The sequence below is a fragment of the Phyllobates terribilis genome, unplaced genomic scaffold, assembly GCF_046119375.1.
Source record: "Phyllobates terribilis strain yellow unplaced genomic scaffold, ASM4611937v1 Scaffold_5__5_contigs__length_657084704, whole genome shotgun sequence".
Lineage (NCBI taxonomy): Eukaryota > Metazoa > Chordata > Amphibia > Anura > Dendrobatidae > Phyllobates > Phyllobates terribilis.
In genome coordinates this window covers 354,243,398-354,271,397 of record NW_027362765.1, presented here as the reverse complement: position 1 = coordinate 354,271,397, position 28,000 = coordinate 354,243,398, and the positions used below count along the sequence as shown (strand labels likewise).

The following is a 28,000-nucleotide window of genomic DNA, read 5'->3' as shown; positions in this document are numbered from 1 at the left end:
TTTAATCCTCATATACAATACTGAGGTCACTTACTGCTGGGTGCAGACAGCTCCTTGGCTCCGGGAGACATTGGTTGGGCAGCGCACGCCTGGCACAGGCAGTCTCTCCCATTGAACGTTACTCGATCTCCGGGTGGGAATGGTCGCCTGCCAGGGAGGAAAGAACAAGGTCAGATGGAAGCGATAATCCCCATAAATACGTCGACTTCTTCACCAGATACATGATAGACACAAGCTCAGTCATTTCAGCACAACTTGTGATAGGGTTTTGCATGAAGGACTTACTTGCAGGCCGTGCAGGCGAAGCAGGCGGGGTGGTAGGTCTTTCCCAGCGCCGTCACCACTTCTCCTTCCACAAACTGTCCGCAACCGCTGCACTGCGTCCCATACATGCGCTGGTAATCCAACGTGCACAGATACTCCCCGTTCTTGATGAAGAAGCCGCCCTGCGCCAAATCACAGCCGCAAACTGCAGAAAAGAAACAAAATACAAAAGGTGAGAAATGGAAGGGAAACGACAAACAATGTATCAGCGCAGCTCGTACGAGACTACAGCCCGGCCAGAACTGACAACCGCTGCAGAGAGCAGGACATGTGTCCAGAGCCGTTGTCACATTCTATCCCCCAGAGGTGGAAGGAAAGTGATTTATGGATCTGGATGACAGTTTTGGGCTCCAGAAATGTCTCCAAGGGGCCCCCAAACATCTCAGCATCCCCTAATAAACCATTAATGCAGATTATCATCTATATACAGTGGTGTGAAAAAGTGTTTGCCCCCTTTCTGATTGCTTATTCTTTTGCATGTTTGTCACTTAAATGTTTCAGATCACAAAACAAATTTAAATATTAGACAAAGATAACAGAAGTAATGCAAAATGCAGTTTTTACATGAAGGTCTTTATTATTATAAAGAATAAGAAATCAGGAAGGGGTCAACAATTATGCACCCTCCATCCTGGTATATACAGTGGTGGCCAAAAGTATTGGCACCCCTGCAATTCTGTCAGATAATACTCAGTTTCTTCCTGAAAATGATTGCAATCACAAATTATTATCTTCATTTAATTTGTCTTCAATGAAAAAACACAAAAAGAATTGTCCTAAAGCCAAATTGGATACAATTCCACACAAAACCTAAAAAAGGGGGTGGACAAAAGTATTGGCACTGTTTGAAAAATCCTGTGCTGCTTCTCTAATTGGTGTAATTAACAGCACCTGTAACTTACCTGTGGCACCTAACAGGTGTTGGCAATAACTAAATCACACTTGCAGCCAGTTAACATGGATTAAAGTTGCCTCAACCTCTGTCCTGTGTCCTTGTGTGACCACATTGAGCATGGAGAAAAGAAAGAAGACCAAAGAACTGTCTGAGGACTTGAGAAACCAAATTGTGAGGAAGCATGAGCAATCTCAAGGCTACAAGTCCATCTCCAAAGACCTGAATGTTCCTGTGTCTTCCGTGCGCAGTGTCATCAAGAAGTGTAAAGCCCATGGCACTGTGGCTAACCTCCCTAGATTTGGACGGAAAAGAAAAATTGACGAGAGATTTCAACGCAAGATTGTGCGGATGGTGGATAAAGAACCTCGACTAACATCCAAACAAGTTCAAGCTGCCCTGCAGTCCGAGGTTACAACAGTGTCAACCCGTACTATCCGTCGATGTCTGAATGAAAAGGGACTGTATGGTAGGATACCCAGGAAGACCCCACTTCTTACCCCGAGACATAAAAAAGCCAGGCTGGAGTTTGCCAAAACTTACCTGAGAAAGCCTAAAACGTTTTGGAAGAATGTTCTCTGGTCAGATGAGACAAAAGTAGAGCTTTTTGGGAAAAAGCATCAACATAGAGTGTACAGGAAAAAAAAGAGGCATTCAAAGAAAAGAACACGGTCCCTACAGTCAAACATGGCGGAGGTTCCCTGATGTTTTGGGGTTGCTTTGCTGCCTCTGGCACTGGACTGCTTGACCGTGTGCATGGCATTATGAAGTCTGAAGACTACCAACAAATTTTGCAGCATAATGTAGGGCCCAGTGTGAGAAAGCTGGGTCTCCCTCAGAGGTCATGGGTCTTCCAGCAGGACAATGACCCAAAACACACTTCCAAAAGCACTATAAAATGGTTTGAGAGAAAGCACTGGAGACTTCTAAGGTGGCCAGCAATGAGTCCAGACCTGAATCCCATAGAACACCTGTGGAAAGATCTCAAAATGGCAGTTTGGAGAAGGCACCCTTCAAATATCAGGGACCTGGAGCAGTTTGCCAAAGAAGAATGGTCTACAATTCCAGCAGAGCATTGTAAGAAACTCATTGATGGTTACCGGAAGCGGTTGTTCGCAGTTATTTCGGCTAAAGGTTGTGCAACCAAGTATTAGGCTGAGGGTGCCAATACTTTTGTCCGGCCCATTTTTGGAGTTTTGTGTGAAATGATCAATGATTTGATTTTTGCTTCATTCTCTTTTGTGTTTTTTCCTTGCAAGCAAATTAAATGAAGATAATCTGTGATTGCAATCATTTTCAGGAAGAAACTGAGTATTATCTGACAGAATTGCAGGGGTGCCAATACTTTTGGCCACCACTGTATGTCCCTTATCCTGGCCCCATCCTCGTATATATATTCCCCACCTTGGTATAAGTCCCCCGCTCTGCCACTAAGGGCGGCCCAACCAGTTATTAGGTTTAGGGGGCAAACACTTTATCACACAGGGCCTGTAGGTTTGGATTTCTTTTTCTCTTAATAATAAAGACCTTCATTTAAAAACTGCATTTTGTGGTTACTTGTTTTATCTTTATCTAATATTTAACTTTGTTTTGTGATCTGAAAGATTTAAGTGACAAACATGCAAAAGAATAAGAAGTCAGGAAGGGGGCAAACACTTTAAGACCTACAGCCCTGCTCATGCTGCGTCTCCTGGTTCATTTAGAATAGAACGCCTCTTCGGTGTGTTCGCTCTTTTAATTGGCTGTTTCTATGGTTACTGACGGACAATTATAAACATTTTATCGTTTTTTATACTTTTATTGACAAATCCATCAAGTTTCTGTGACGCCTCAATATTCCCAGCGTTGCCCCTTCTTCTCCACACTCCAGCCCCTTATTCTCCACGCTCCCGTCCCTTATTCTCCACACTCCCGCCCCTTATTCTCCACACTCCTGCCCCTTATTCTCCACACTCCTGCCCCTTATCCTCCACGCTCCCGTCCCTTATTCTCCACGCTCCCGCCCCTTATTCTCCACGCTCCCGCCCCTTATTCTCCACGCTCCCGCCCCTTATTCTCCACGCTCCCGCCCCATATTCTCCACACTCCCGCCCCTTATTCTCCACGCTCCCGCCCCTTATTCTCCACGCTCCCGCCCCTTATTCTCCACGCTCCCGTCCCTTATTCTCCACGCTCCCGCCCCTTATTCTCCACGCTCCCGCCCCTTATTCTCCACGCTCCCGCCCCTTATTCTCCACGCTCCCGCCCCTTATTCTCCACGCTCCCGCCCCTTATCCTCCACGCTCCCGCCCCTTATCCTCCACGCTCCCGCCCCTTATCCTCCACGCTCCCGCCCCTTATTCTCCACGCTCCCGCCCCTTATTCTCCACGCTCCCGCCCCTTATTCTCCACGCTCCCGCCCCTTATTCTCCACACTCCCGCCCCTTATTCTCCACACTCCCGCCCCTTATCCTCCACACTCCCGCCCCTTATCCTCCACACTCCCGCCCCTTATTCTCCCCGCTCCCGCCCCTTATTTTCCACGCTCCCGCCCCTTATTCTCCATGCTCCCGCCCCTTATTCTCCACGCTCCCGCCCCTTATCCTCCACGCTCCCGCCCCTTATCCTCCACGCTCCCGCCCCTTATTCTCCACACTTCTGCCCCTTATTCTCCACACTCCCGCCCCTTATTCTCCACACTCCCGCCCCTTATTCTCCACACTCCCGCCCCTTATTCTCCACACTCCCGCCCCTTATTCTCCACACTCCCGCCCCTTATTCTCCACACTCCCGCCCCTTATTCTCCACACTCCCGCCCTTTAATCTCCACAATCCCGCCCCTTATTATCCACACTCCTGCCCCTTATGCTCCACACTTCTGCCCCTTATTCTCCACGCTCCCGTCCCTTATTCTCCACGCTCCCGCCCCTTATTCTCCACGCTCCAGCCCCTTATTCTCCACGCTCCCGCACCTTATTCTCCACACGTCTGCCTTTTACTCCAAGACTTTTCTGCCCTTCCTCCGGCAGCTGGACAACGGCTCTGGGCAGATCCTGACTGATGGCCGCCCGTTCTGATCTCAGAGCTTGGAGATATCACAATTTCTGGATTTTGTCACTTTTTGAGGATTGACCACAGACGCCTCAATATTCCCAGCGTTGCCCCTTCTTCTCCACACTCCAGCCCCTTATTCTTCACGCTCCTGTCCCTTATTCTCCACGCTCCCGCCCCTTATTTTCCACGCTCCCGCCCCTTATTCTCCACGCTCCCGCCCCTTATTCTCCACGCTCCCGTCCCTTATTCTCCACGCTCCCGCCCCTTATTCTCCACGCTCCCGCCCCTTATCCTCCACGCTCCCGCCCCTTATCCTCCACGCTCCCGCCCCTTATTCTCCACGCTCCCGCCCCTTATTCTCCACGCTCCCGCCCCTTATCCTCCACACTCCCGCCCCTTATCCTCCACACTCCCGCCCCTTATCCTCCACACTCCTGCCCCTTATTCTCCACACTCCTGCCCCTTATTCTCCACACTCCTGCCCTTTATTCTCCACACTCCTGCCCCTTATTCTCCACACTCCTGCCCCTTATCCTCCACACTCCTGCCCCTTATTCTCCACGCTCCCGCCCCTTATTCTCCACACTCCTGCCCCTTATCCTCCACACTCCTGCCCCTTATTCTCCACGCTCCCGCCCCTTATTCTCCACGCTCCCGCCCCTTATTCTCCACGCTCCCGTCCCTTATTCTCCACACGTCTGCCCTTTACTCCAAGACTTTTCTGCCCTTCCTTCGGCTGCTGGACATCGGCTCTGGGCAGATCCTGACTGATGGACGCCCGTTCTGGTCTCATCAGAACTTGGAGATATCACAATTTCTGGATTTTGTCACTTTTTGAGGATTGACCGCAGTTCTCAATGGGATGAGATCTGGAGAGCTTCCTGGACCCAGGTTCTCACTTAGTTCTCACTTTTGCCTTGTGACCGGATCTCCACCATGGGGGAAAAAGCATCATCACAAAATTGTCCTGATGAGAGAAGTTGTTCTTGAAGAAGGTTTAGATTCCATTATTTATTCCTGGCCGTGGTTTTAGGTGTAATTGTGAGTGAGCTCCCCCTCCCACGCAAACGAATGGTCTCAGGAGGATTTACTGATGGCAGAAACAAGACTCATGACAGCGTCAACTTCTCTGCTTGGACAATCAGTCTTCAAAAATGTCCAAAACAGTCCAAAGGGGCTTCATCAGAAACTATAACTGCAAGAAGTACAGGGATTGGTCTCCAGCAGAGGGGGGGGGGGGTGAGGAAAGTTGATTTATTTGTCAATAAAAATGTAAAAACTTATGGAATGTTTATAATTGTTCTTCAGTAACCATAGAAACAGCAGATTAAAAGAGCGAACACACTGAAGTTGCAAAATGTGAAAATCAAAATGTGTCAGTCTCAAAACTTTTAGTCACAACTATATTTACAGTGGATATAAAACTCTACACGCCCCTGTTAAAATACCAAGTTTTTGTAATGTAAATAATTCTACCAAGATTAATAATTTCAGAACATTTTCCCCTTTTAATGTCACCCATAATCTGTACAAATTCAGTGAGAAACAAACTGAAATCATTTTAGAGGGACAAAATAAAAAAATAAAATGTGGTTGAATAAGTGTGAGCACCCTCCTATAATTGTGGCAGTGATTGTGTTCAGAATCAGCCGATCACATTTCCCCCATGTTACATAGTAGTCACCATCATTTACAGCCATTCTGATTAACCTCAGAGAAAGTGTCGCTCCTCTATGAAGATTTTCTAGACATTTTCTGGTCCGTAAACAGCTGACAACACAGCAAAGGATCTCAGTGTGGAAAGTTGTCAGCCAGGATGAGATACAAAAACGTTTCCCAGGCTTCAGATCTATCATCGACACTGTGAAGACGTCATCAATAAGTGATGGAAATCTGGCACAACAATGACATTACTGAGAACTGAAAGACCTCAGAAATTGATGAAAAGACAAGAAGAAGAGGGTGCTGGAGGCTGCAGGCGGCCGACAGCAACATTAAAGAAGCTGCAGGGATCTCTGGCCAGTCCTGGCTGTGTCCTGTATGTGACCACAATCTCCCGTATTCTTCATATGTCCGGACTGTCTGGTCGAAGAGAAGACGGAGCCTTTTCTTACATATAAAACCTCCAGGCCCCACAATGTTCTGACAGAACCTCCATCACATCGGGCAGCAGCAGAAAAGTGTTCTGTCTGATGAGACCGAGGGGGAACTCTGCAGCCATAATCCCAGAAGACACAAAGCCGACACCGCGCATCACCAGAAGACCCCCATCCACACAGTGAGGCATGGTGGGGGCAGTATTGTAATCTGGGGATGGTTTTCAGCAGCTGGAAGAGGGACTTTAGCCAAGGGGGAGGAAATTATGAACAGAACAAATATTAGTCAATTTTACATCAGAACCTTCTGGCCTCTACTGAAAAGCTGAAGATGAGGAGGAATTTCACCTTTCAGCGACAACGACCCTGAGTGACCTCCAAATCACCAAAAGACCGGCTTTTCCAGAAGAAGATGGAAGTTCTGGATCGGCCGAGCCCAGACCTGAACCCAAGGGACAATCTGTGGTGACCTGAAGAGGGCGCTGTACAGAGGAGATGCCCCCACAAGGAGGAGCCGGCAAAGATCGCCAATTCTAGATGTACCGCACTGATAGACCCCGACCCAAAAAGACTGAACGTTGCTAGAAACTCACAGGGGACTGCAACAAAGTAATAGTGTAAGGGCGTGCAGATTTATGTAACCGCATTATTTTACTTTTTCCACCCAAAAACATTTGTTTCTCAATGGATGTGTGCAGATTATGGCGACATTAAAGGGGAAAAAAGTTCAGATAGGATTGTTCTTGGTAGGATTATTTACATGACAAAAACCTTGGATTTTACAGGGGTGTGTAGACTTTTTATCCAGTGTACCATCCAGCCCATGGAAAGCTGGGCAACTACAAGGCATAAATCAATTAAAAGCGGTTGTCAGCCTCCCCTCTGCTACGCAAGTCTGTATAACTTCAGAATTGTAAAAGAGGAGGCAATGATCTATGGTGGTCCTGAGGGAGGGGGACAGTGATCTATGGTGGTCCTGAGGAAGGGGGACAGTGATCTATAGGTGATCCTGAGGGTGGGGGACAGTGATGATCTATAGGTGATCCTGAGGGGGGGGGGGGCAGTGATCTATAGGTGATCCTGAGAGAGGGGGCAGTGATCTATGAGGGTCATAAGGGAGGGGGACAGTGCTCTATTGGGGGATCCTGAAGGAGGAGAGCAGTACTCTATTGTGGGATCCTGAGGGAGGGGGCAGAGATCCCTGTTCCAAATCTGTTGATAATTAGAATAATTAAAATGTTTCTAACTAAATTCCAAGTTTATAAGTCGTTCCTTCCGCCGACGATACTTGAGGATAACTTATTGATCGCTGGGGTCCACGACAAGGGGGCTCTGCAGTATGCCATCTTAATGGAGTGTTGGCAGAACATGCGCTCCTCCACTACATTCATTTTCTATCGGACTGATAGTGATGGTCAACCCCTGCTCCATTCTCAGGATCGCTGGTGGTCTCAGTGGTTGGACCCTCAGTGATTTATAAATTGTCCATTACCCGAAGGATTGTGACTTCACAAAAAACTTGGCACAAACGCTAGAAGAATAAGAGGAAATAATATAATCATATAATGACTGAGCCGCCAGGACGGGGTTAAACGGCTGCAGTTCGCTGTGCAGAATGGCAGCCAAGTGCTTGGTGGCAGCGTGCAGCCAGGTAGACACAGATGGGGGTGTTTAGTACGTGCCCACGGGGTTTGGCAGCAGATACCGGAGAGTTTTTCTTTGTGTCGCAACAGGAAATCGCACTTCACTCCACGTCCATATGTTTACTGACGTACGGCAGACGCTGCCCATCAACCGCGCAGGAACAGACCGGCTCCATCTGATGAAAGAAGCTGCGCCTGGCACTGTGCAGTGTATATATGTATATATACAGTGCATTGTGAAAGTATTTGGCCCCCTTGAACTTTTCTACCTTTTGCCACATTTCTGGCTTCAAACATAAAGATATAAAATTCTAATTTTTGGGGGGAAGAATCAACAACAAGTGGGACACAATCGTGAAGTGGAACGAAACTTATTGGATATTTTAAACTTTAACAAATTAAAAACTGAAAAGTGGGGCGTGCAATATTATTCAGCCCCCTTGAGTCGCTTGGGGTATGTCTATCAGTTTTGCACATCGAGAGGTTGAAATTCTTGCCCATTCTTCCTTGCAAAACAGCTCAAGCTCATTGAGGTTGGATGGAGGGCGTTTGTGAACAGCTGTTTTCAGCTCTTTCCACAGATTCTCGGTTGGATTCAGGTCTGGACTTTGATTTGGCCATTCTAACACCTGGATACGTTTATTTTTGAACCATTCCATTGTAGATTTTGCTTTATGTTTGGGATCATTGTCTTGTTGGAAGATAAATCTCCGTCCCAGTCTCAGGTCTTTTGCAGACTCCAACAGGTTTTCTTCCAGAATGATCCTGTATTTGGCTCCGTCCATCTTCCCAACAATTTTAACCATCTTCCCTGTCCCTGCTGAAGAAAAGCAGGCCAAAAGCATGATGCTGCCACCACCATGTTTGACAGTGGGGATGGTGTTTTGAGGGTGATGAGCTGTGATGCTTTTACGCCAAACATATCGTTTTGCCTTGTGGCCAAAAAAGTTCGAATTTGGTTTCATCTGACCAGAGCACCTTATTCCACATGTTTGGTCTCCCAGGTGGCTTGTGGCAAACTTCAAACGAGACTTTTTATGGATATCTTTGAGAAATGGCTTTCTTCTTGCCACTCTTCCATAAAGGCCAGATTTGTGCAGTGTACGACTGATTGTTGTCCTATGGACAGACTCTCCCTCCTCAGCTGTAGATCTCTGCAGTTCATCCAGAGTGATCATGGGCCTTTTGGCTGCATCTCTGATCAGTCTTTTCCTTGTTCGAGATGAAAGTTTAGAGGGACGGTGGGGTCTTGATAGATTTGCAGCGGTCTGATACTCCTTCCATTTCAATATGATCGATTGCACAGTGCTCCTTGAGATGTTTAAAACTTGGGAAATCTTTTTTTATCCAAATCCGGCTTTAAACTTCGCCACAACAGTATCTCGGCGCTGCCTGGTGTGTTCCTTGGTCTTCATGATGCTCTCTGCACTTGAAACAGAACCCTGAGACTATCACAGAGCAGAGACCCCTGAGACTATCACAGAGCAGAGACCCCTGAGACTATCACAGAGCAGAGACCCCTGAGACTATCACAGAGCAGAGACCCCTGAGACTATCACAGAGCAGAGACCCCTGAGACTATCACAGAGCAGGAGCATTTATACGGAGACTTGATTACACACAGGTGGATCCTATCTATCATTACCAGTCATGTAGGACAACATTGGATCATTCAGAGATCCGCACTGAATTTCTGCACTGAAAGTAAAGGGGCTGAATAATATTGCACGCCCCACTTTTCATTGTTGAATTTGTTAAAAAAGTTTAAAATATCCAATAAATTTCGTTCCACTTCACGATTGTGTCCCACTTGTTGTTGATTCTTCCCCCCAAAAATTAGAATTTTATATCTTTATGTTTGAAGCCAGAAATGTGGCAAACGGTAGAAAAGTTCGAGGGGGCCAAATACTTTCACAATGCACTGTGTATATGTATATATATACACATATATATATATATATATACATACACTGCTCAAAAAACACATCCTAGATCTGAATGGATGAAATCTTCTCATTGAATACTTTGTTCTGTAGAAAGCTGAATGTGCTGCTAACAAAATCACACAAAAATCATCAATGGAAATCACATTTATTAACCAATGGAGGCCTGGATGTGGAGTCACCCCCAAAATTAAAGTGGAAAAATACACTACAGGCCGATCCAACTGTGATGAAATGTCCTTAAAACAAGTCACCATGAGGCTGAGTATTGTGTGTGGCCTCCACGTGCCTGTATGACCTCCCTACAACGCCTGGGCATGCTCCTGATGAGGCTGAGTATTGTGTGTGGCCTCCACGTGCCTGTATGACCTCCCTACAACGCCTGGGCATGCTCCTGATGAGGCTGAGTATTGTGTGTGGCCTCCACGTGCCTGTATGACCTCCCTACAACGCCTGGGCATGCTCCTGATGAGGCTGAGTATTGTGTGTGGCCTCCACGTGCCTGTATGACCTCCCTACAACGCCTGGGCATGCTCCTGATGAGGCTGAGTATTGTGTGTGGCCTCCACGTGCCTGTATGACCTCCCTACAACGCCTGGGCATGCTCCTGATGAGGCTGAGTATTGTGTGTGGCCTCCACGTGCCTGTATGACCTCCCTACAACGCCTGGGCATGCTCCTGATGAGGCTGAGTATTGTGTGTGGCCTCCACGTGCCTGTATGACCTCCCTACAACGCCTGGGCATGCTCCTGATGAGGCTGAGTATTGTGTGTGGCCTCCACGTGCCTGTATGGCCTCCCTACAACGCCTTGGCATGCTCCTGATGAGGCTGAGTATTGTGTGTGGCCTCCACGTGCTGTATTACCTCCCTACACCGCCTGGGCATGCTCCTGATGAGGCTGAGTATTGTGTGTGGCCTCCACATGCCCTTATAACCTCCCTACAACGCCTGGGCATGCTCCTGATGAGGCTTGTGTGTGGCCTCCACGTGCCTGTATGGCCTCCCTACAACGCCTGGGCATGCTCCTGATGAGGCTGAGTATTGTGTGTGGCCTCCACGTGCCTGTATGGCCTCCCTACAACGCCTTGGCATGCTCCTGATGAGGCTGAGTATTGTGTGTGGCCTCCACGTGCTGTATTACCTCCCTACACCGCCTGGGCATGCTCCTGATGAGGCTGAGTATTGTGTGTGGCCTCCACATGCCCTTATAACCTCCCTACAACGCCTGGGCATGCTCCTGATGAGGCTTGTGTGTGGCCTCCACGTGCCTGTATGGCCTCCCTACAACGCCTGGGCATGCTCCTGATGAGGTTGAGTATTGTGTGTGGCCTCCACATGCCTGTATGACCTCCCTACAATGCCTGGGCATGCTCCTGATGAGGCTGAGTATTGTGTGTGGCCTCCACGAGCCTGTATGACCTCCCTACAACGCCGGGCATGCTCCTGATGAGGCTGAGTATTGTGTGTGGCCTCCACGTGCCTGTATGACCTCCCTACAACGCCTGGGCATGCTCCTGATGAGGCTGAGTATTGTGTGTGACCTCCACGTGCCTGTATGACCTCCCTACAACGCCTGGGCATGCTCCTGATGAGGCTGAGTATTGTGTGTGGCCTCCACGTGCCTGTATGGCCTCCCTACAACGCCTTGGCATGCTCCTGATGAGGCTGAGCATTGTGTGTGGCCTCCACGTGCTGTATTACCTCCCTACACCGCCTGGGCATGCTCCTGATGAGGCTGAGTATTGTGTGTGGCCTCCACATGCCCTTATAACCTCCCTACAACGCCTGGGCATGCTCCTGATGAGGCTGAGTATTGTGTGTGGCCTCCACGTGCCTGTATGACCTCCCTACAACGCCTGGGCATGCTCCTGATGAGGCTGAGTATTGTGTGTGGCCTCCACGAGCCCGTATGACCTCCCTACAACGCCGGGCATGCTCCTGATGAGGCTGAGTATTGTGTGTGGCCTCCACGTGCCTGTATGACCTCCCTACAACGCCTGGGCATGCTCTTGATGAGGCTGAGTATTGTGTGTGGCCTCCACGTGCCTGTATGACCTCCCTACAACGCTTGGGCATGCTCCTGATGAGGCTGAGTATTGTGTGTGGCCTCCAAGTGCCTGTACGACCTCCCTACAACGCCTGGGCATGCTCTTGATGAGGCTGAGTATTGTGTGTGGCCTCCACATGCCTGTATGACCTCCCTACAACGCCTGGGCATGCTCCTGATGAGGCTGAGTATTGTGTGTGGCCTCCACGTGCCTGTATGACCTCCCTACAACGCCTGGGCATGCTCCTGATGAGGCTGAGTATTGTGTGTGGCCTCCACGTGCCTGTATGGCCTCCCTACAACGCCTGGGCATGCTCCTGATGAGGCTGAGTATTGTGTGTGGCCTCCACGTGCCTGTATGATCTCCCTACAACGCCTGGGCATGCTCCTGATGAGGCTGAGTATTGTGTGTGGCCTCCACGTGCCTGTATGACCTCCCTACAACGCCTGGGCATGCTCCTGATGAGGCTGAGTATTGTGTGTGGCCTCCACGTGCCTGTATGACCTCCCTACAACGCCTGGGCATGCTCCTGATGAGGCTGAGTATTCTCTGTGGCCTCCATGTGCCTGTATGACCTCCCTACAACGCCTGGGCATGCTCCTGATGAGGCTGAGTATTGTGTGTGGCCTCCACGTGCCTGTATGACCTCCCTACAACGCCTGGGCATGCTCCTGATGAGGCTGAGTATTGTGTGTGGCCTCCACGTGCCTCTATGGCCTCCCTACAACGCCTGGGCATGCTCCTGATGAGGCTGAGTATTGTGTGTGGCCTCCACGTGCCTGTATGGCCTCCCTCCAACGCCTGTGCATTTTCCTGATGAGGCTGAGTATTGTGTGTGGCCTCCACGTGCCTGTATGGCCTCCCTACAACGCCTGGGCATGCTCCTGATGAGGCTCAGTATTGTGTGTGGCCTCCACGTGCCTGTATGACCTCCCTACAACGCCTGGGCATGCTCCTGATGAGGCTGATTATTGTGTGTGGCCTCCACGTATCTGTATGACCTCCCTACAACGCCTGGGCATGCTCCTGATGAGGCTGAGTATTGTGTGTGGCCTCCATGTGCCTGTATGACCTCCCTACAACACCTGGGCATGCTCCTGATGAGGCTCAGTATTGTGTGTGGCCTCCACGTGCCTGTATGACCTCCCTACAACGCCTGGGCATGCTCCTGATGAGGCTGAGTATTGTGTGTGGCCTCCACGTGTCTGTATGACCTCCCTACAACGCCTGGGCATGCTCCTGATGAGGCTGAGTATTGTGTGTGGCCTCCACATGCCTGTATGACCTCCCTACAACGCCTGGGCATGCTCCTGATGAGGCTGAGTATTGTGTGTGGCCTCCACGTCCCTGTGTGACCTCCCTACAACGCCTGGGCATGCTCCTGATGAGGCTGATTATTGTGTGTGGCCTCCACGTATCTGTATGACCTCCCTACAACGCCTGGGCATGCTCCTGATGAGGCTGAGCATTGTGTGTGGCCTCCACGTGCCTGTGTGACCTCCCTACAACGCCTGGGCATGCTCCTGATGAGGCTGAGTATTGTGTGTGGCCTCCACGTGCCTGTATGACCTCCCTACAACGCCTGGGCATGCTCCTGATGAGGCTGAGTATTGTGTGTGGCCTCCACGTGCCTGTATGACCTCCCTACAACGCCTGGGCATGCTCCTGATGAGGCTGAGTATTGTGTGTGGCCTCCACGTGCCTGTATGACCTCCCTACAACGCCTGGGTATGCTCCTGATGAGGCTCAGTATTGTGTGTGGCCTCCACGTGCCTGTATGACCTCCCTACAACGCCTGGGCATGCTCCTGATGAGGCTGAGTATTGTGTGTGGCCTCCACGTGCCTGTATGACCTCCCTACAACGCCTGGGCATGCTCCTGATGAGGCTGAGTATTGTGTGTGGCCTCCACGTGCCTGTATGACCTCCCTACAACGCCTGGGCATGCTCCTGATGAGGCTGAGTATTGTGTGTGGCCTCCACGTGCCTGTATGACCTCCCTACAATGCCTGGGCATGCTCCTGATGAGGCTGAGTATTGTGTGTGGCCTCCACGTGCCTGTATGACCTCCCTACAACGCCTGGGCATGCTCCTGATGAGGCTGAGTATTGTGTGTGGCCTCCACGTGCCTGTATGACCTCCCTACAACGCCTGGGCATGCTCCTGATGAGGCTGAGTATTGTGTGTGGCCTCCACGTGCCTGTATGACCTCCCTACAACGCCTGGGCATGCTCCTGATGAGGCTGAGTATTGTGTGTGGCCTCCACGTGCCTGTATGACCTCCCTACAACGCCTGGGCATGCTCCTGATGAGGCTGAGTATTGTGTGTGGCCTCCACGTGCCTGTATGACCTCCCTACAACGCCTGGGCATGCTCCTGATGAGGCTGAGTATTGTGTGTGGCCTCCACGTGCCTGTATGACCTCCCTACAACGCCTGGGCATGCTCCTGATGAGGCTGAGTATTGTGTGTGGCCTCCACGTGCCTGTATGACCTCCCTACAACGCCTGGGCATGCTCCTGATGAGATTGCGGTGGTCTCCTGTGGGATCTCCTCTCAGACCTGGACTAAAGCATCCGCCAACTCCTGGACAGTCTGTGGTGCAACGTGACGTTGGTGGATGGAGCGAGACATGATGTCCCAGATGTGCTCAATCGGATTCAGGTCTGGGGAACAGGCGGGCCAGTCCATAGCTTCAATGCCTTCATCTTGCAGGAACTGCTGACACACTCCAGCCACATGAGGTCTGGCATTGTCCTGCATTAGGAGGAACCCAGGGCCAACCGCACCAGCATATGGTCTCACAAGGGGTCTGAGGAGCTCATCTTGGTACCTAACGGCAGTCAGGCTGCCTCTGGCGAGCACATGGTGGGCTGTGCGGCCCTCCAGAGAAATGAGAAGGTGAGTCCAAACTTTTGGTCTGTACTGTATATATATATACACACACACACACACACACACATACAGATACTGAGAACTACACCCAGTATACAGGACAGGAGAAGTGGTACTGTGCAGTGTATATACAGGACAGGAGGAGTGGTACTGTGCAGTGTATATATACAGGACAGGAGGAGTGGTACTGTGCAGTGTATATATACAGGACAGGAGAAGTGGTACTGTGAAGTGTATATATACAAGACAGGAGAAGTGGTACTGTGCAGTGTATATACAGGACAGGAGGAGTGGTACTGTGCAGTATATATATATACAGGACAGGAGGAGTGGTACTGTGCAGTGTATATATACAGGACAGGAGAAGTGGTACTGTGCAGTGTATATATACAGGACAGGAGAAGTGGTACTGTGCAAGGTATATATACAGGACAGGAGAAGTGGTACTGTGCAATGTATATATACAGGACAAGAGGAGTGGTACTGTGCAGTGTATACACACAGGACAGGAGGAGTGGTGCTGAGAGTAGCACCTGCCTCCTGAGCTCAAGCACTTCCAGGAGGAGGGTCGTCGTCTGCCTCTCTTCTCCCCAGGGAGAGGCAGGCCTACTGGGAGGCCGGCATGGCTTCCCAGCCTCCTATCCCCCGGTCTATGCCGGCGGGGGAGAAGGAACCTCAACAACCGGCCCAGGAGGGAGTGAGGAGATCGGGAAGGGTGAGGAAGAACACATCCACCTGCTCCAACCCCGAGACTGTTCACCGCCAGCCCAGAGAGGGAGACCGGGGCACCCCAGGCCCCAGGAACAAGAGCCCAGCAAGATCCTGGGGGGAGATGAGCTCCAGCGAGTCCACAAGTTCCTTCTCTTCCCGAGTGGTCGCCACGCTGCGAGAGTACGAGGACGCCGGCAAAGCACTAACCCAGCTGAAAGAGGAGCTGAGGGAGGCCCGGGTCCTGAACACCCGGGCGTCCAACAAGGAAAGACTCGCGACCTCCCAGAGGTTTAAAGCCCTCAGAGACGAGGTGGTCAGGTTAGTGCTCCTCCGGGAGGGGATTGAGAAAAGCGCAGGTCCCTTCCTGGAGAGGTTTAAGAACCAGCGGCGGTTCTCAGAAATGAAGGGGTTAAACACCTCAGGAGAACCGCCAGCCGGCGTCCTTAGTGAAGAGGAGGAGGAGGATGAAGAGGTGACTGGAGTCTCAGTTGCTGGAGCCAATGAGGGGCAGAGCCGGAGCTCAAGTGGTCTCCCTGCAGGGCAGAGGACTCCGACAGCAGAGGCTGGAGTGTCGGGGGAGGAGGAGGAAGGAGGACTGCTGAGGGAGATCCGACTGCTGCAGTCACCAGTGGACCTGACGCGGTTTTCCTTCGGTGAGGACAAACCAGTGGAGGAGACCAAGAGGAGGAAGAGGAAGACCGGAGGAGCTGCACAGGAGGTGGTGAGTTACAAGTATGTACCAATGTCTGATGTTGCGCCTGCCACCTTCTGTTTAAACCCCACCAAACATAAAGGCACGGGCTCTGCAGTGGGCTCGAGGCAGAGGCAAGGTGGGGAGAGGAGGAGGACGTCCGGTGATGCTGCCATCTGTGCGGGGAACAGTGCAGGGGGCGAGGCTGTGGAGGTACTCACAGCGCCGGACACAGGAAGTTCTGTGGAGTTTCCCATCCTGCCCTCTGCGGCTAAGCCGGTTATCACCGGGGCTGGGGGGGCAGGGAAGGATGTGAAAAACACATCGGCGAGGAACACTGGGCACACTGCTGCGACAGGGGGGCAGTGTGCCCCAGCGCCCAAAAAGGACACTAAGACCCCAAAGTCTGTGGGTGCAGGGCGGGCAGAGGTGCTGAGAAAACAGTCTGGCCAGAACAAGGACCAAAATGCTGCAGTAGAGGGGCGGGGCGCTCCAGCAGACGACCTGCAGAAAGCCAGCAGCAACCAAAGGGAAACGGGTGTGGTGATGCAGGGAAAGGAGTCTCTGGGAGTGCTCCCCTCCCCCGGCCCAGCAGGTGTGAGTGCAGAGACACCAGACACAAGGGAGGAAGGAATGGAGTTGACTGTGGAAGGTGCAGAGAACAGCAGAGGTAATGGGGTGATAAGTAAAGGGAATGGAAGTAGTGGTGCAGTGAATGATGGGAGTAATGGTGGAGCAGATGGTGGGAGTAATGGTGGAGCAGATGGTGAGAGTAGTAGGAATGGTGGAAGTAGTGGTACAGTGAATGATGATGCAGCAAATGGTGGGGGTAGTGGTGCAGTGAATGATGATGCAGCAAATGGTGGGGGTAGTGGTGGAATGAATGCTGGGAGTAGTGGTGTAGCAAATGGTGGAAGTAGTAGTGGAGTGAATGAGGGGAGTAGTGATGCAGCAAATGGTGGGAGAAGTAGTGGAGTGAATGATGGGAGTAATGGTCCTGCGAATGGTGTGAGTAGTAGTGGAGTGAATGGTGGGAGCAGCACTGGTGTTGGTGGGGGGGAAGTAGGCGCTGGTCCCGCTGCCCCCCCAGCATTGGCAGGGGCTTCAGCCCAAAGCTATTCAGGAGCTGTCAGTGCTGGGGGTAGTAGTGCGCCCTCGTCTGGTGGCCCTTTGCCTTGATCCATCCCTACGGGACCTCCTACTTCGATGTCAGCTTCGTGAGACCGGAGGGCCTTGAGCTTTTCTGGTCTCGCCATGAGCTGGCTCGGAGTCGCCCCGAATGGCATGGTCTCTTTCCCCTGGCAATAACCCGCCAAGATTCAGTCAGGAAAGTGACCGTTTTGACTAGTAACGAGTCGCTTTCCTGTATGGACATTACCACCTGGGTGAGTCGATACGGAGAGGTCACCAATATTCCCGAAAAGAATCTGGATGACCATGGTATCTGGTCAGGGGCCTGGACCTTCATGGTGAGATTGAAGGTTTCGGGAAACACTGTTACCCATATCCCCATCTCAACCTTTTTGGGGAGGGATAGGATCTTGATTTTCTACCGGGGGCAGCCTAAGGTCTGTCACAGGTGCGGTAGCCCCACACACTTCAGTGCGCAGTGTACCACCCAGAAATGCACACTGTGTGGGGACCTCGGTCATCTTGCTGCTGCCTGTCGCAGGATTAGGTGTAACTTGTGTGGTGACCTCGGTCACCCGTTCAGTCGCTGTCCGCGTTCCTTCGCCAATGCGGTCCTGAAAGCGGCGAGTGCGGGACAGGCGAAAGCCGGGACTAATCTTGCCGGTGAAGGGACCAGAAGAGACGGGGGAGGCAGGGATCCGGTGAGGAGCAAGCTGCCGCCATCCACCATCAGGCGGCAGGAGCAGCGCCGTGGGGACAGGGGGCAGGGAGTAATGTCCCTAAACTCTGACCCAGGTACTTCACTTGCAACTGAGAATCCTAAAGACAGTGAATTGAGCGAGGAGGTCAAGAGACTTGAAAGGGAAGAGGGAGAGGACGCCACGTCTTCCCAGGAACCCTCTTCTGGTGACAGTCTAGATGAGGGACAGGGGGAGTGGTCACAGAAAAAGAAAAAGGGTAACAGGAAAACGGCCAGAGGTAGGAGGGGGACCAGGTCTCGAGCTGCCTCTTTGGAGTGCGACCCCTCTGACTCTCTGGCCGTGATCCAAGCGCCATTGGAGGGTTCAGCCGCCCCCCCTCTGGTGGATCTCTCCAACCGGTTCGGGGCTCTCCAGGACCTCCCTCTGGAGGGGGGAAGTGGGGACCCGGGGCCGGAGGTTGCGGACAAGGTGGTTGGGGCTCAGGAGATGGCTGGGTCTTCCTCTCGGGGGGCAAATACAAAGCCCTCTGGGGGGGGGACTAACCCAGGACCACCAGACGAGGGCAAGAATGTATGTAAGGAGAGAATGGACGAGTCTGTTTGTCTTAAGCGCACTAAAAACCCGTCATTATCGGAGGAAGAGGTTGGGACTGTCAGTGGTGGGAAGAAAAAGGCTATCTAATTCAATCAATCATGATGGCGGCACCCACCCCGTTGACGCTGGCAACTATTAATGTTTGCAGCATAAAGTCAGATGCGGCAAGGTACACGGCCTTTCATTTTCTCGGCCAACTTGACGCCGACATTTTGTTTTTGCAGGAGACCAGGTTGACCGATATATCAACCTTGCATAAAGCAAGGTGGGAGTGGAGGCATGGGCCCTCCTACTGGTCTCTTGCGGCCGAGCCGTATAGCGGTCCTTTTTAAGACCGCAGCGGTTGAATGCAGACGAGTGATCGAATTAGAAATGGGGAGATGCTTGATCCTAGATGTCTCCATGGGGGGACAAGAGCTTCGGCTCATTAACATCTATGGTCCCCAGTCCAAGTGGGACAGCAAATGTCTCTTCCTGAAGATCAAACCTTTTTTATTTTCGAGTCGGCAGGTGGTCTTCGGAGGGGATTTCAACAATGTCACGAGATCCTGTGATAGAGGAGGTTCCGGAGACCGGCTGGCTTATGACTGCGTCGCGTTAAACAGGATAGTGAGTGAGGCTCGCCTGGTGGATGTCCACATCCGGCACAACCCGGGATTCACCTTTTTTAGAGGTAGTCAGTGCAGGTCTAGGCTAGACAGGTTTTATTTGAAGGAGGAGGCCGTCTCTTCACCCTTGTCGGTTGTGGAGGTGGAGATCTCCGATCACTGATTGATTATGTTTTCTCTGAACGTTACAGAGACTCCTCGGATGGGAATTAAGCTATTGGAAGCTGAATTCGTCACTCCTTGAGGAAGAAGCTGTAAGACGGTCTTTTGAGGAATTCTTTCAGAGCCAGGTACCATTGCTGGGCCTAAGTAACACTAAGTCAGAGTGGTGGGAGATGTTCAAACATCGGGTGGCGAGATTCTTCCGGCAGCTCTCGAACCTCAGAAGCCTGAACAGGGATCGCCTGTATCAGAGCCTGAGGAGGAAACTCGAACATCTTGTCTCGACTGGAGGTGTCCGCGAGGAGATCTCTAGAGTGAAGTCCTTGCTGAAGAGGTGTCAGTACGATAGACACGCATCTTTGGTTTTCGAGAGGGACTACGGGAAGTACTGCTCGCCCGACCCTTACAGAAACTGTAAGATGTCAGTGAATAGTAAGATAGTGACGGGGCTGGTGGACAGTACGGGGTCCCTGAGAAGGTCCAGATCAGGGATCTTGGAGGTCGTCAGTTCCTACTACTCGCACCTCTTGGGAAGGAGGGAGCTTGATCGTGACGGATGTCGGCTTTCCTGGCTGAATCTGTTCCTGAGCCAGGGGCTGACCTTTCGCTGGGCGTTTTGGCAGAAGCGATCAAAGAAGACGAAGTGAGACTGGCGATCGATGGGCTTAGGCCCAAAAAGTCGCCAGGTCCGGATGGCTTAACATCTGAGCTCTTTAGGACCTTTAGGGACTCTTTGGTCCCCCTCTTGACTCAGGTGTTTAACGAGTGTCTCTCCTCGGGCACTCTGCCGAGATCATTAAGGAGGTCAGCTTTGATCATTTTGTCAAAGGGTAAGGATCCGTCACGCATTGAGAACTGGCGTCCCATAGCACTTCTCAATGTGGACAGGAAGATTTTGGCTAAGATACTTTTCAACAGGCTGGTGAAGTTTGCACCCCGGCTCCTTTCGGAGGTTCAGCACTGTTGCGTTCCTGGCCGTAGCACTTTTAGTGCTGTTCTAGGTGTCCGAGAGGCCGTGGAGCAAGGCAGGGCGGGCCACTGGAAGGGGTTCTTGCTGACCCTGGATCAGGCAAAAACCTTTGATCGGGTTAACCACGAGTACCTCTGGTCCACTCTTTTGAGGTATGGTCTGCCTGGAGGGTTTGTGGACTGGCTTAAGACCTTGTATGCAGGGGCTGAGACTTTCCCTCTGGTGAATGGGTGGATTGGACGACCTTTCGGGGTAGGATCCGGTGTCCGTCAGGGCTGTCCTCTTAGCCCTTTGCTTTACGCGTTTGCGATCGATCCCTTCCTCAGAAGGATCGATTGTGGACCGTTGGCGGGGGTGCGGATGGGCGGGGCGGCGCCGGAGGTTATCCTGAGGGTGGTGGCCTACGCGGACGATGTCACCGTCTTTGTTTCTTCGCAAGAGGAGGCAGTGGTGGTGATGTCAGAAGTGGAGCGCTACTCGGAGGCATCCGGGTCCAAGGTCAACCAGGATAAGTGTGAGAGTCTCTGGCTGGGAGGCGGAGATCCCGGGTTTGATCTTCCGGACACCCTCCCCGAACCCCAAGAACATGCCAAAGTCCTGGGCATCGAATTCGGCCAGGGTGATTACCCCACGAAAAACTGGGAAGGCAGAATCAAAGGTGTCGCCCAAAGAGTGGACCAATGGAGGGGTTGTTCTTTGACCCTGAGGGAAAGGGTTGGCCTGTGCAAAGCTTTCCTGCTCCCCTTGCTAATCTACCTGGGCAGCGTCTGTGTCTTGCCAGCGTCTGTGTCTCTGCCTCTCTGGACACGGGTCTACAGTCTGTTCTTCCAGATGTTATGGGGGAACAGACTGAACCTAGTCAAGCGGGAGGTCACTTACCGCACGAGGAGACTAGGGGGTTTGAATATGGTGAACCCCGTGGTGTTCCTAGTGAACACCTTCTTGAAAGTGAACGTGTCAAACCTCTGGGAAGAGAGGGTTCCTCCGTGGGTATTCTCCTGCAAGGGATGGTTTCAGCCTTTCTTCCAGGAATGGGAGACAGGGGGAAGATTGAAGGATCTTCGCACACCACACGGGCATCTCCCGGCTTACGTTACGCCGGTTCTGAAAATGATCCGCCGGTGGGGTCTGGGAATGTGGGAGGTGAGGTCCCTCCCGAGGAAACTCCTCGATATGAGGGTCTTGCTTTCTCATTTTCAGAGTCCATTGGCCCTCAAAGACTGCCCAAGTCGGGATCTGGAGGTTGGGTTGAGTTTGTTAAATTCTAGCAGGATCCCCGAGAAGTACTGGGACTTGACTTGGCGCTGCTTCCATGGTAAGCTGTATGTGAGGGACAATTTGAAGTACAGGAGCTCCGAGGACAGGAATTGCCCCCGTGAGGCTTGTGCTAACGTGCTGGAAAGCATGGAGCACTTCCTGCTTCATTGTCCCTTTAATACAGAGGTGTACAACAGGGTGGGGGCTTCCATTGGTTGGCCGTGGCTGGCTACTCTGTCCTACGCCGGGTGGGCCTATGGAGCGTTCGGAGACCTTGGGAGAAGGGACCGAGACACTTTATTCATAGTCAGCGCAGTGATCAGGTATTTCACGTGGAACGCACGAGTTTTAGTCTCGACGCAGAGTAAAATCCTCCATGTAGATGAAGTCTGTAGGAACATCCTAGGTGACCTGGTGAAGGTACGTTCTCTGGAGTATGAAGGACTGGGTGCCCGGAGGGCGGCCCGTCTCTGGAGGGGCTTTTCCTTCAGGGTGCCTTAGTCCGGTAGTACTCCTATATCCTGGTGGTGGGCTGATGTCTTTCCACCCTAGATTTTTGTTTTGTATTTCTGTCTCCTGGATAGAAGGTTTGCCGGCATCGAACTTGAGCCTTGGATGGTGAGTGTGTAGGTTGTGTTCTGTATATATTGTATATAATGTATAATAGGGGGTTTTAGTTAGGTTGGGTGGGGGATTTGGGGGGGTTCTTCATCAGCGGTGATAAGAGGACTGATCTGGCCTGGTCCAGGCCCCGCCTGGGGAAAAACTTTGGGGCCTGATCCTAGCTTGGAGTAATCCTGAACTTTGTGGCCAGAGCTGGATCAGGGGTGGCGGGATAGTTAGTGTAGGTTTGTGTTTTATATATATATTAAAAAATTACAAAATTAAAAAAAAAAACACAAAAAAATATACAAAAAAAAAACGGTTTAAAATTGTTCATGTCACTATTGTATATATTGTTATTTTTGGTTTTCTGTGGTGTGAATGAGGTGCGGTAAGGGGGTGACTAAGGTCAGGCAGTGGGACCAGTAGGTTAGTGTTAGTGTCCGGTTGTATATACGTTATATTAGGTTTAGTGTTTTATTGTATATAATCTTGTATATAGGACGGTGTTTTATGTGTATATAGGACGGTGTGAGCGTTGTGTGGGATTGTATATAGTAGTATGAATGAAGCTGGGCCGGGGGTCTTATAGGTTTTATAATAGTTATTTCTTGTATATGTATATATTCCTGGGGGGATTTATTTTGTTTCTATTTTCTGTGATTTGTCGTCTTGTTTTGTTCTTATGTTCGGTGTCCTGTAATGTATTATTGTTCTGTCATGTACTGTACTTATTCTATCAATAAAAAAAAGACCTGCAGTGTATATATACAGGAGGAGCTGTACTGTGCAGTGTATATATACAGGAGGAGCTGTACTGTGCAGTGTATATATACAGGGGGAGTGGTACTGTGCAGTGTATATATACAGGAGGAGTGGTACTGTGCGGTGTATATATACAGGGCAGGAGGAGTGGTACTGTGCAGTGTATATATACAGGAGGAGTGGTACTGTGCAGTGTGTATATACAGGAGGAGTGGTACTGTGCAGTGTATATATACAGGAGGAGTGGTACTGTGCAGTGTATATATACAGGAGAGGAGGAGTGGTACTGTGCAGTGTATATATACAGGAGAGGAGGAGTGGTACTGTGCAGTGTATATATACAGGAGAGGAGGAGTGGTACTGTGCAGTGTGTATATACAGGAGGAGTGGTACTGTGCAGTGTATATATACAGGAGGAGTGATACTGTGCAGTGTATATATACAGGAGAGGAGGAGTTGTACTGTGCAGTGTATCTATACAGGAGGAGCGGTACAGTGCAGTGTATATATACAGGAGGAGTGGTACTGTGAAGTGTATATACAGGAGGAGTGGTACTGTGCAGTGTGTATATACAGGAGGAGTGGTACTGTGCAGTGTGTATATACAGGAGGAGTGGTACTGTGCAGTGTGTATATACAGGAGGAGTGGTACTGTGCAGTGTGTATATACAGGAGGAGTGGTACTGTGCAGTGTGTATATACAGGAGGAGTGGTACTGTGCAGTGTATATATACAGGAGGAGTGGTACTGTGCAGTGTATATATACAGGAGGAGCGGTACAGTGCAGTGTATATATACAGGAGGAGTGGTACTGTGCAGTGTGTATATACAGGAGGAGTGGTACTGTGCAGTGTGTATATACAGGAGGAGTGGTACTGTGCAGTGTGTATATACAGGAGGAGTGGTACTGTGCAGTGTGTATATACAGGAGGCGTGGTACTGTGCAGTGTGTATATACAGGAGGAGTGGTACTGTGCAGTGTATATATACAGGAGGAGTGGTACTGTGCAGTGTGTATATACAGGAGGAGTGGTACTGTGCAGTGTATATATACAGGAGAGGAGAAGTGGTACTGTGCAGTGTATATATGCAGGACTGGAGGAGTGGTACTGTGCAGTGTATATATACAGGAGGAGTGGTACTGTGCAGTGTATATATACAGGAGAGGAGAAGTGGTACTGTGCAGTGTGTATATACAGGACAGGAGGAGTGGTACTGTGCAGTGTATATATACAGGAGGAGCGGTACAGTGCAGTGTATATATACAGGAGGAGTGGTACTGTGCAGTGTGTATATACAGGAGGAGTGGTACTGTGCAGTGTGTATATACAGGAGGAGTGGTACTGTGCAGTGTATATATACAGGAGGAGTGGTACTGTGCAGTGTGTATATACAGGAGGAGTGGTACTGTGCAGTGTATATATACAGGAGAGGAGAAGTGGTACTGTGCAGTGTATATATACAGGACTGGAGGAGTGGTACTGTGCAGTGTATATATACAGGAGGAGTGGTACTGTGCAGTGTGTATATGTAAGAGCAGGTGCTGGGAACTCACGTAGCCCTCCTGGAAGCTCCTATGAATTCTTCCTGGTTGTTACATGTAGCTTCTGCGGTCTTCGTATTCACCTCTGTATTCTGGGGTCTCTGGTGATGCGCCCCTCTCTGTCCCGGACGCCTCTTCTCATTACCTGGATCTCATCTGCAGACTCTCCCTCCTTCGGGCTCCCACGTCCCTGCCCTATGATTCCCGGCAAGGAGGCGGCAGTCGGGGGACACTTATTATTCTTTATCTACCACAAACTTTATTTCCCACCGAAGTTATGCTGAGACTCATTAAACCGCACGTAAATAAAAAACAGAGCGCCTGGCGCTGCGCCATCCACCGCCGTCCTCAGAGAGCTCAATCAATTAGTCTCAATTAAAAACACAAGAGGCTCAAAACGCCAAACGATCGCCAGAGCTGAAGATGGCAAAACTAAAAAAACCTAACGAGGCTCTTGGATCAGTCTACAACAATGGCGCCTACACAGGCAGCGCCGCTGCACCGCACGCCCCCGGTACTGCGTGATATACATAAAGCTTATTGACCGTAGAGAGGAAACTTCTGCTGCTTTCTAATAGACTTTCCGTCACTTCCACGCTGATTTCAAGATCTCCGCTCGCTGACATGTAAGGACATTAATATAACCATCCTGACTTCATCTCACAGCTGTATCTTTGTTACAATTGTATCTTCGCGGTCAGCTGTAGAAGTCCACTAGTTGTGTCCCCCCCCCCCCCCCCCATGCAGCTCTCTGTAAGGCCTCATTCAGACGTGACTTTTTCACACGCGAGTTCTATCCGTTTTTTTTCTGTTACAGATAGAACCCGTTACCTATTAAAGTCTGGTGGTCCGCAACAAACACAGAGACAATTCTGATTTTGATCCAACTCACGGCTCAAACTCGCCAATGTAAGTCTACGGATCTGTGAAAAAAAAAAAATCAGACAGCGATCAATGAAAAATGGACGAGACACGGACGGCATCCGACTGTTAGGAGAAACTCGAGAAACTCCCATCAGATTTTCTTGGCATAATAAGAAAAATATATAATAACTGATGTTAAAAACTGACACCGCCCAAACACTGATCAAGATCTCATCCTAAATTCTGATGAATATCGGTCATGTTTTTTCACATGAGAAAAATCACTGATGTCTGAATGAGCCCCAAAATGTCATCTCCCCTCTGACCGTCGGCTGATTGTGCGGCTCTTCCTGGTGTGATGGCAGAAGTTGCTGTGCGCTCTCAGCCAATCAGATGCCTCCTGTTTGTTCCTCCCGCTTTCACAGTGGTAGAGAGCGAGAAGCTGCAGCAGCATCCCCCTCCTCCCTCTCTTATATCCTGTATTGCTCCTGATGATGTTTGGTGGGTGAGGAGGGCTGTGACTTTCCAGGGATCCTATGCTGACCCCTTGTAACAATGTATCAGTGCTGCTGATGTGTTTAGCTCACAGAGGATTATCTACACTGATACATTGTAACGAACATTCCTTCTGTGCAGGTCGCACTTCGACTTGTAGATTTTTATTCCTTGTTTTCAAGTGTCGAGAAGGGAAAAATTGCACATTTTTGTACCAATATAGCGTTGGCTGAGCTCTGTGCCTTTTCCCGCCATTTGTGCCCCAGTTCCTCGCCATCTTCATTATACACTGATTAACCCTTCATTTCCATAACCCCGGAGCCAGGATCAGATGGAGGAGAGGACGGGTCGATATTATGGAAGGTTTCATATTCTGAATCTTCTTCAAGGTCTACAGTAAAAATAACTTTGTTGAGCTCGGAGCGGCGGCTCCAGGGATCGGCAGATGCCTGCGGAGTCCATCGACCTACATTACTCTGTGGCCCAGCCTCCAGCGACTACACAGCCCCCCCGGCCGATCCGGGGGGAAGAAAGGAACTTGTGACCCCCAACTAGAGGCTCAAATAAAGGGCCAGCAGCGGACATGTGCAAAACTGCGGTATCTCAGCCAGATGATGAATAAAGCTGCGGTATCTCAGCCAGATGATGCATAAAGCTGCGGTATCTCAGCCAGATGATGAATAAAGCTGCGGTATCTCAGCCAGATGATGAATAAAGCTGCGGTATCTCAGCCAGATGATGAATAAAGCTGCGGTATCTCAGCCAGATGATGCATAAAGCTGCGGTATCTCAGCCAGATGATGAATAAAGCTGCGGTATCTCAGCCAGATGATGAATAAAGCAGCGGTATCTCAGCCAGATGATGAATAAAGCAGCGGTATCTCAGCCAGATGATGAATAAAGCTGCGGTATCTCAGCCAGATGATGAATAAAGCTGCGGTATCTCAGCCAGATGATGAATAAAGCAGCGGTATCTCAGCCAGATGATGAATAAAGCAGCGGTATCTCAGCCAGATGATGAATAAAGCTGCGGTATCTCAGCCAGATGATGAATAAAGCTGCGGTATCTCAGCCAGATGATGAATAAAGCTGCGGTATCTCAGCCAGATGATGAATAAAGATGCGGTATCTCAGCCAGATGATGAATAAAGATGCGGTATCTCAGCCAGATGATGAATAAAGATGCGGTATCTCAGCCATATGATGGTGTATAAAGCTGCGGTATTCTCAGCCGTATGATGTTATATATAACTGTGGTATCTAAGCTAGATAATAGGGTATAAAGCTGCGGTATCTCAGCCGGATGACGGTGAATAGAACTACTGTATCCGATGCTGTATACATACAGCCATGTGATAGTGTATATAGTTGTAAATCTCAGCAGAGAGATACGTTATTTATGAGCGGATAAGCAGAGTTACAGTTCATGCCAAATCGCACATTGGTTTGCGCCCGTTTAGTGCAAACTAAGAGATGCTGTAAGTAAAAGTAACTCCGCGTGAAATGCGCCACTTCTATCTCACATGCGGCGCTGTCACAACTTTGGCGCATCCTGAGCGCTGCTCCAGGTTTCTGCCATCTGAGGTCCTCGTGTATCTGAGCACATTGGGATCTCGGTGTCGCCCTCCTCGCGCAGTCAACTCACCCCCTATTACTTAATTAAAAATGGATGAGCGGTGGTAACTGGAGCCGCGCGACCTCCACACGAGTCCAAGGTCAGCGCCGGACCGGATTCTATAGAAAGTTCCTTCCCAAGATCTGAGGCTCCTGCCGACAATCACTCCACATTCCTCAGAAGCATATCATCACTGGAGGGGGCCGCCATCACCCACCGGTCACCGCCGCACACATGATAGGGATCGATGGAAGAACAGTGAAGACGGCAACAAATAATAGGGAAGATGGCAATGTATCAGCCAGGAAAGCAACAATGTATCAGCCAGGAAAGCAACAATGTATCAGCCAGGAAAGCAACAATGTATCAGCCAGGAAAGCAACAATGTATCAGCCAGGAAAGCAACAATGTATCGGC

At 50.5% G+C, this 28,000-nt stretch overlaps 1 protein-coding gene across 20 annotated transcripts in view; it reads right to left on the bottom strand.

Moving 5' to 3' along the window:
- ABLIM1 (actin binding LIM protein 1) overlaps nt 1–28,000 on the bottom strand; it is a 462,151-nt gene that overhangs the window by 155,712 nt on the left and 278,439 nt on the right. For 19 of the 20 annotated variants that reach the window (XM_073684651.1, XM_073684642.1, XM_073684637.1 and 16 more), the window contains 2 exons: nt 286–469; nt 35–147 (listed from right to left, as the gene is read on the bottom strand). In XM_073684651.1, coding sequence (XP_073540752.1) covers nt 35–147; nt 286–392 — 220 coding nt within the window. In that variant the 5' untranslated portion in view covers nt 393–469. Of the gene's footprint in view, nt 1–34; nt 148–285; nt 470–24,621; nt 24,805–28,000 lie in introns of those variants that run through there. The other variant, XM_073684652.1, reaches the window with a different exon arrangement.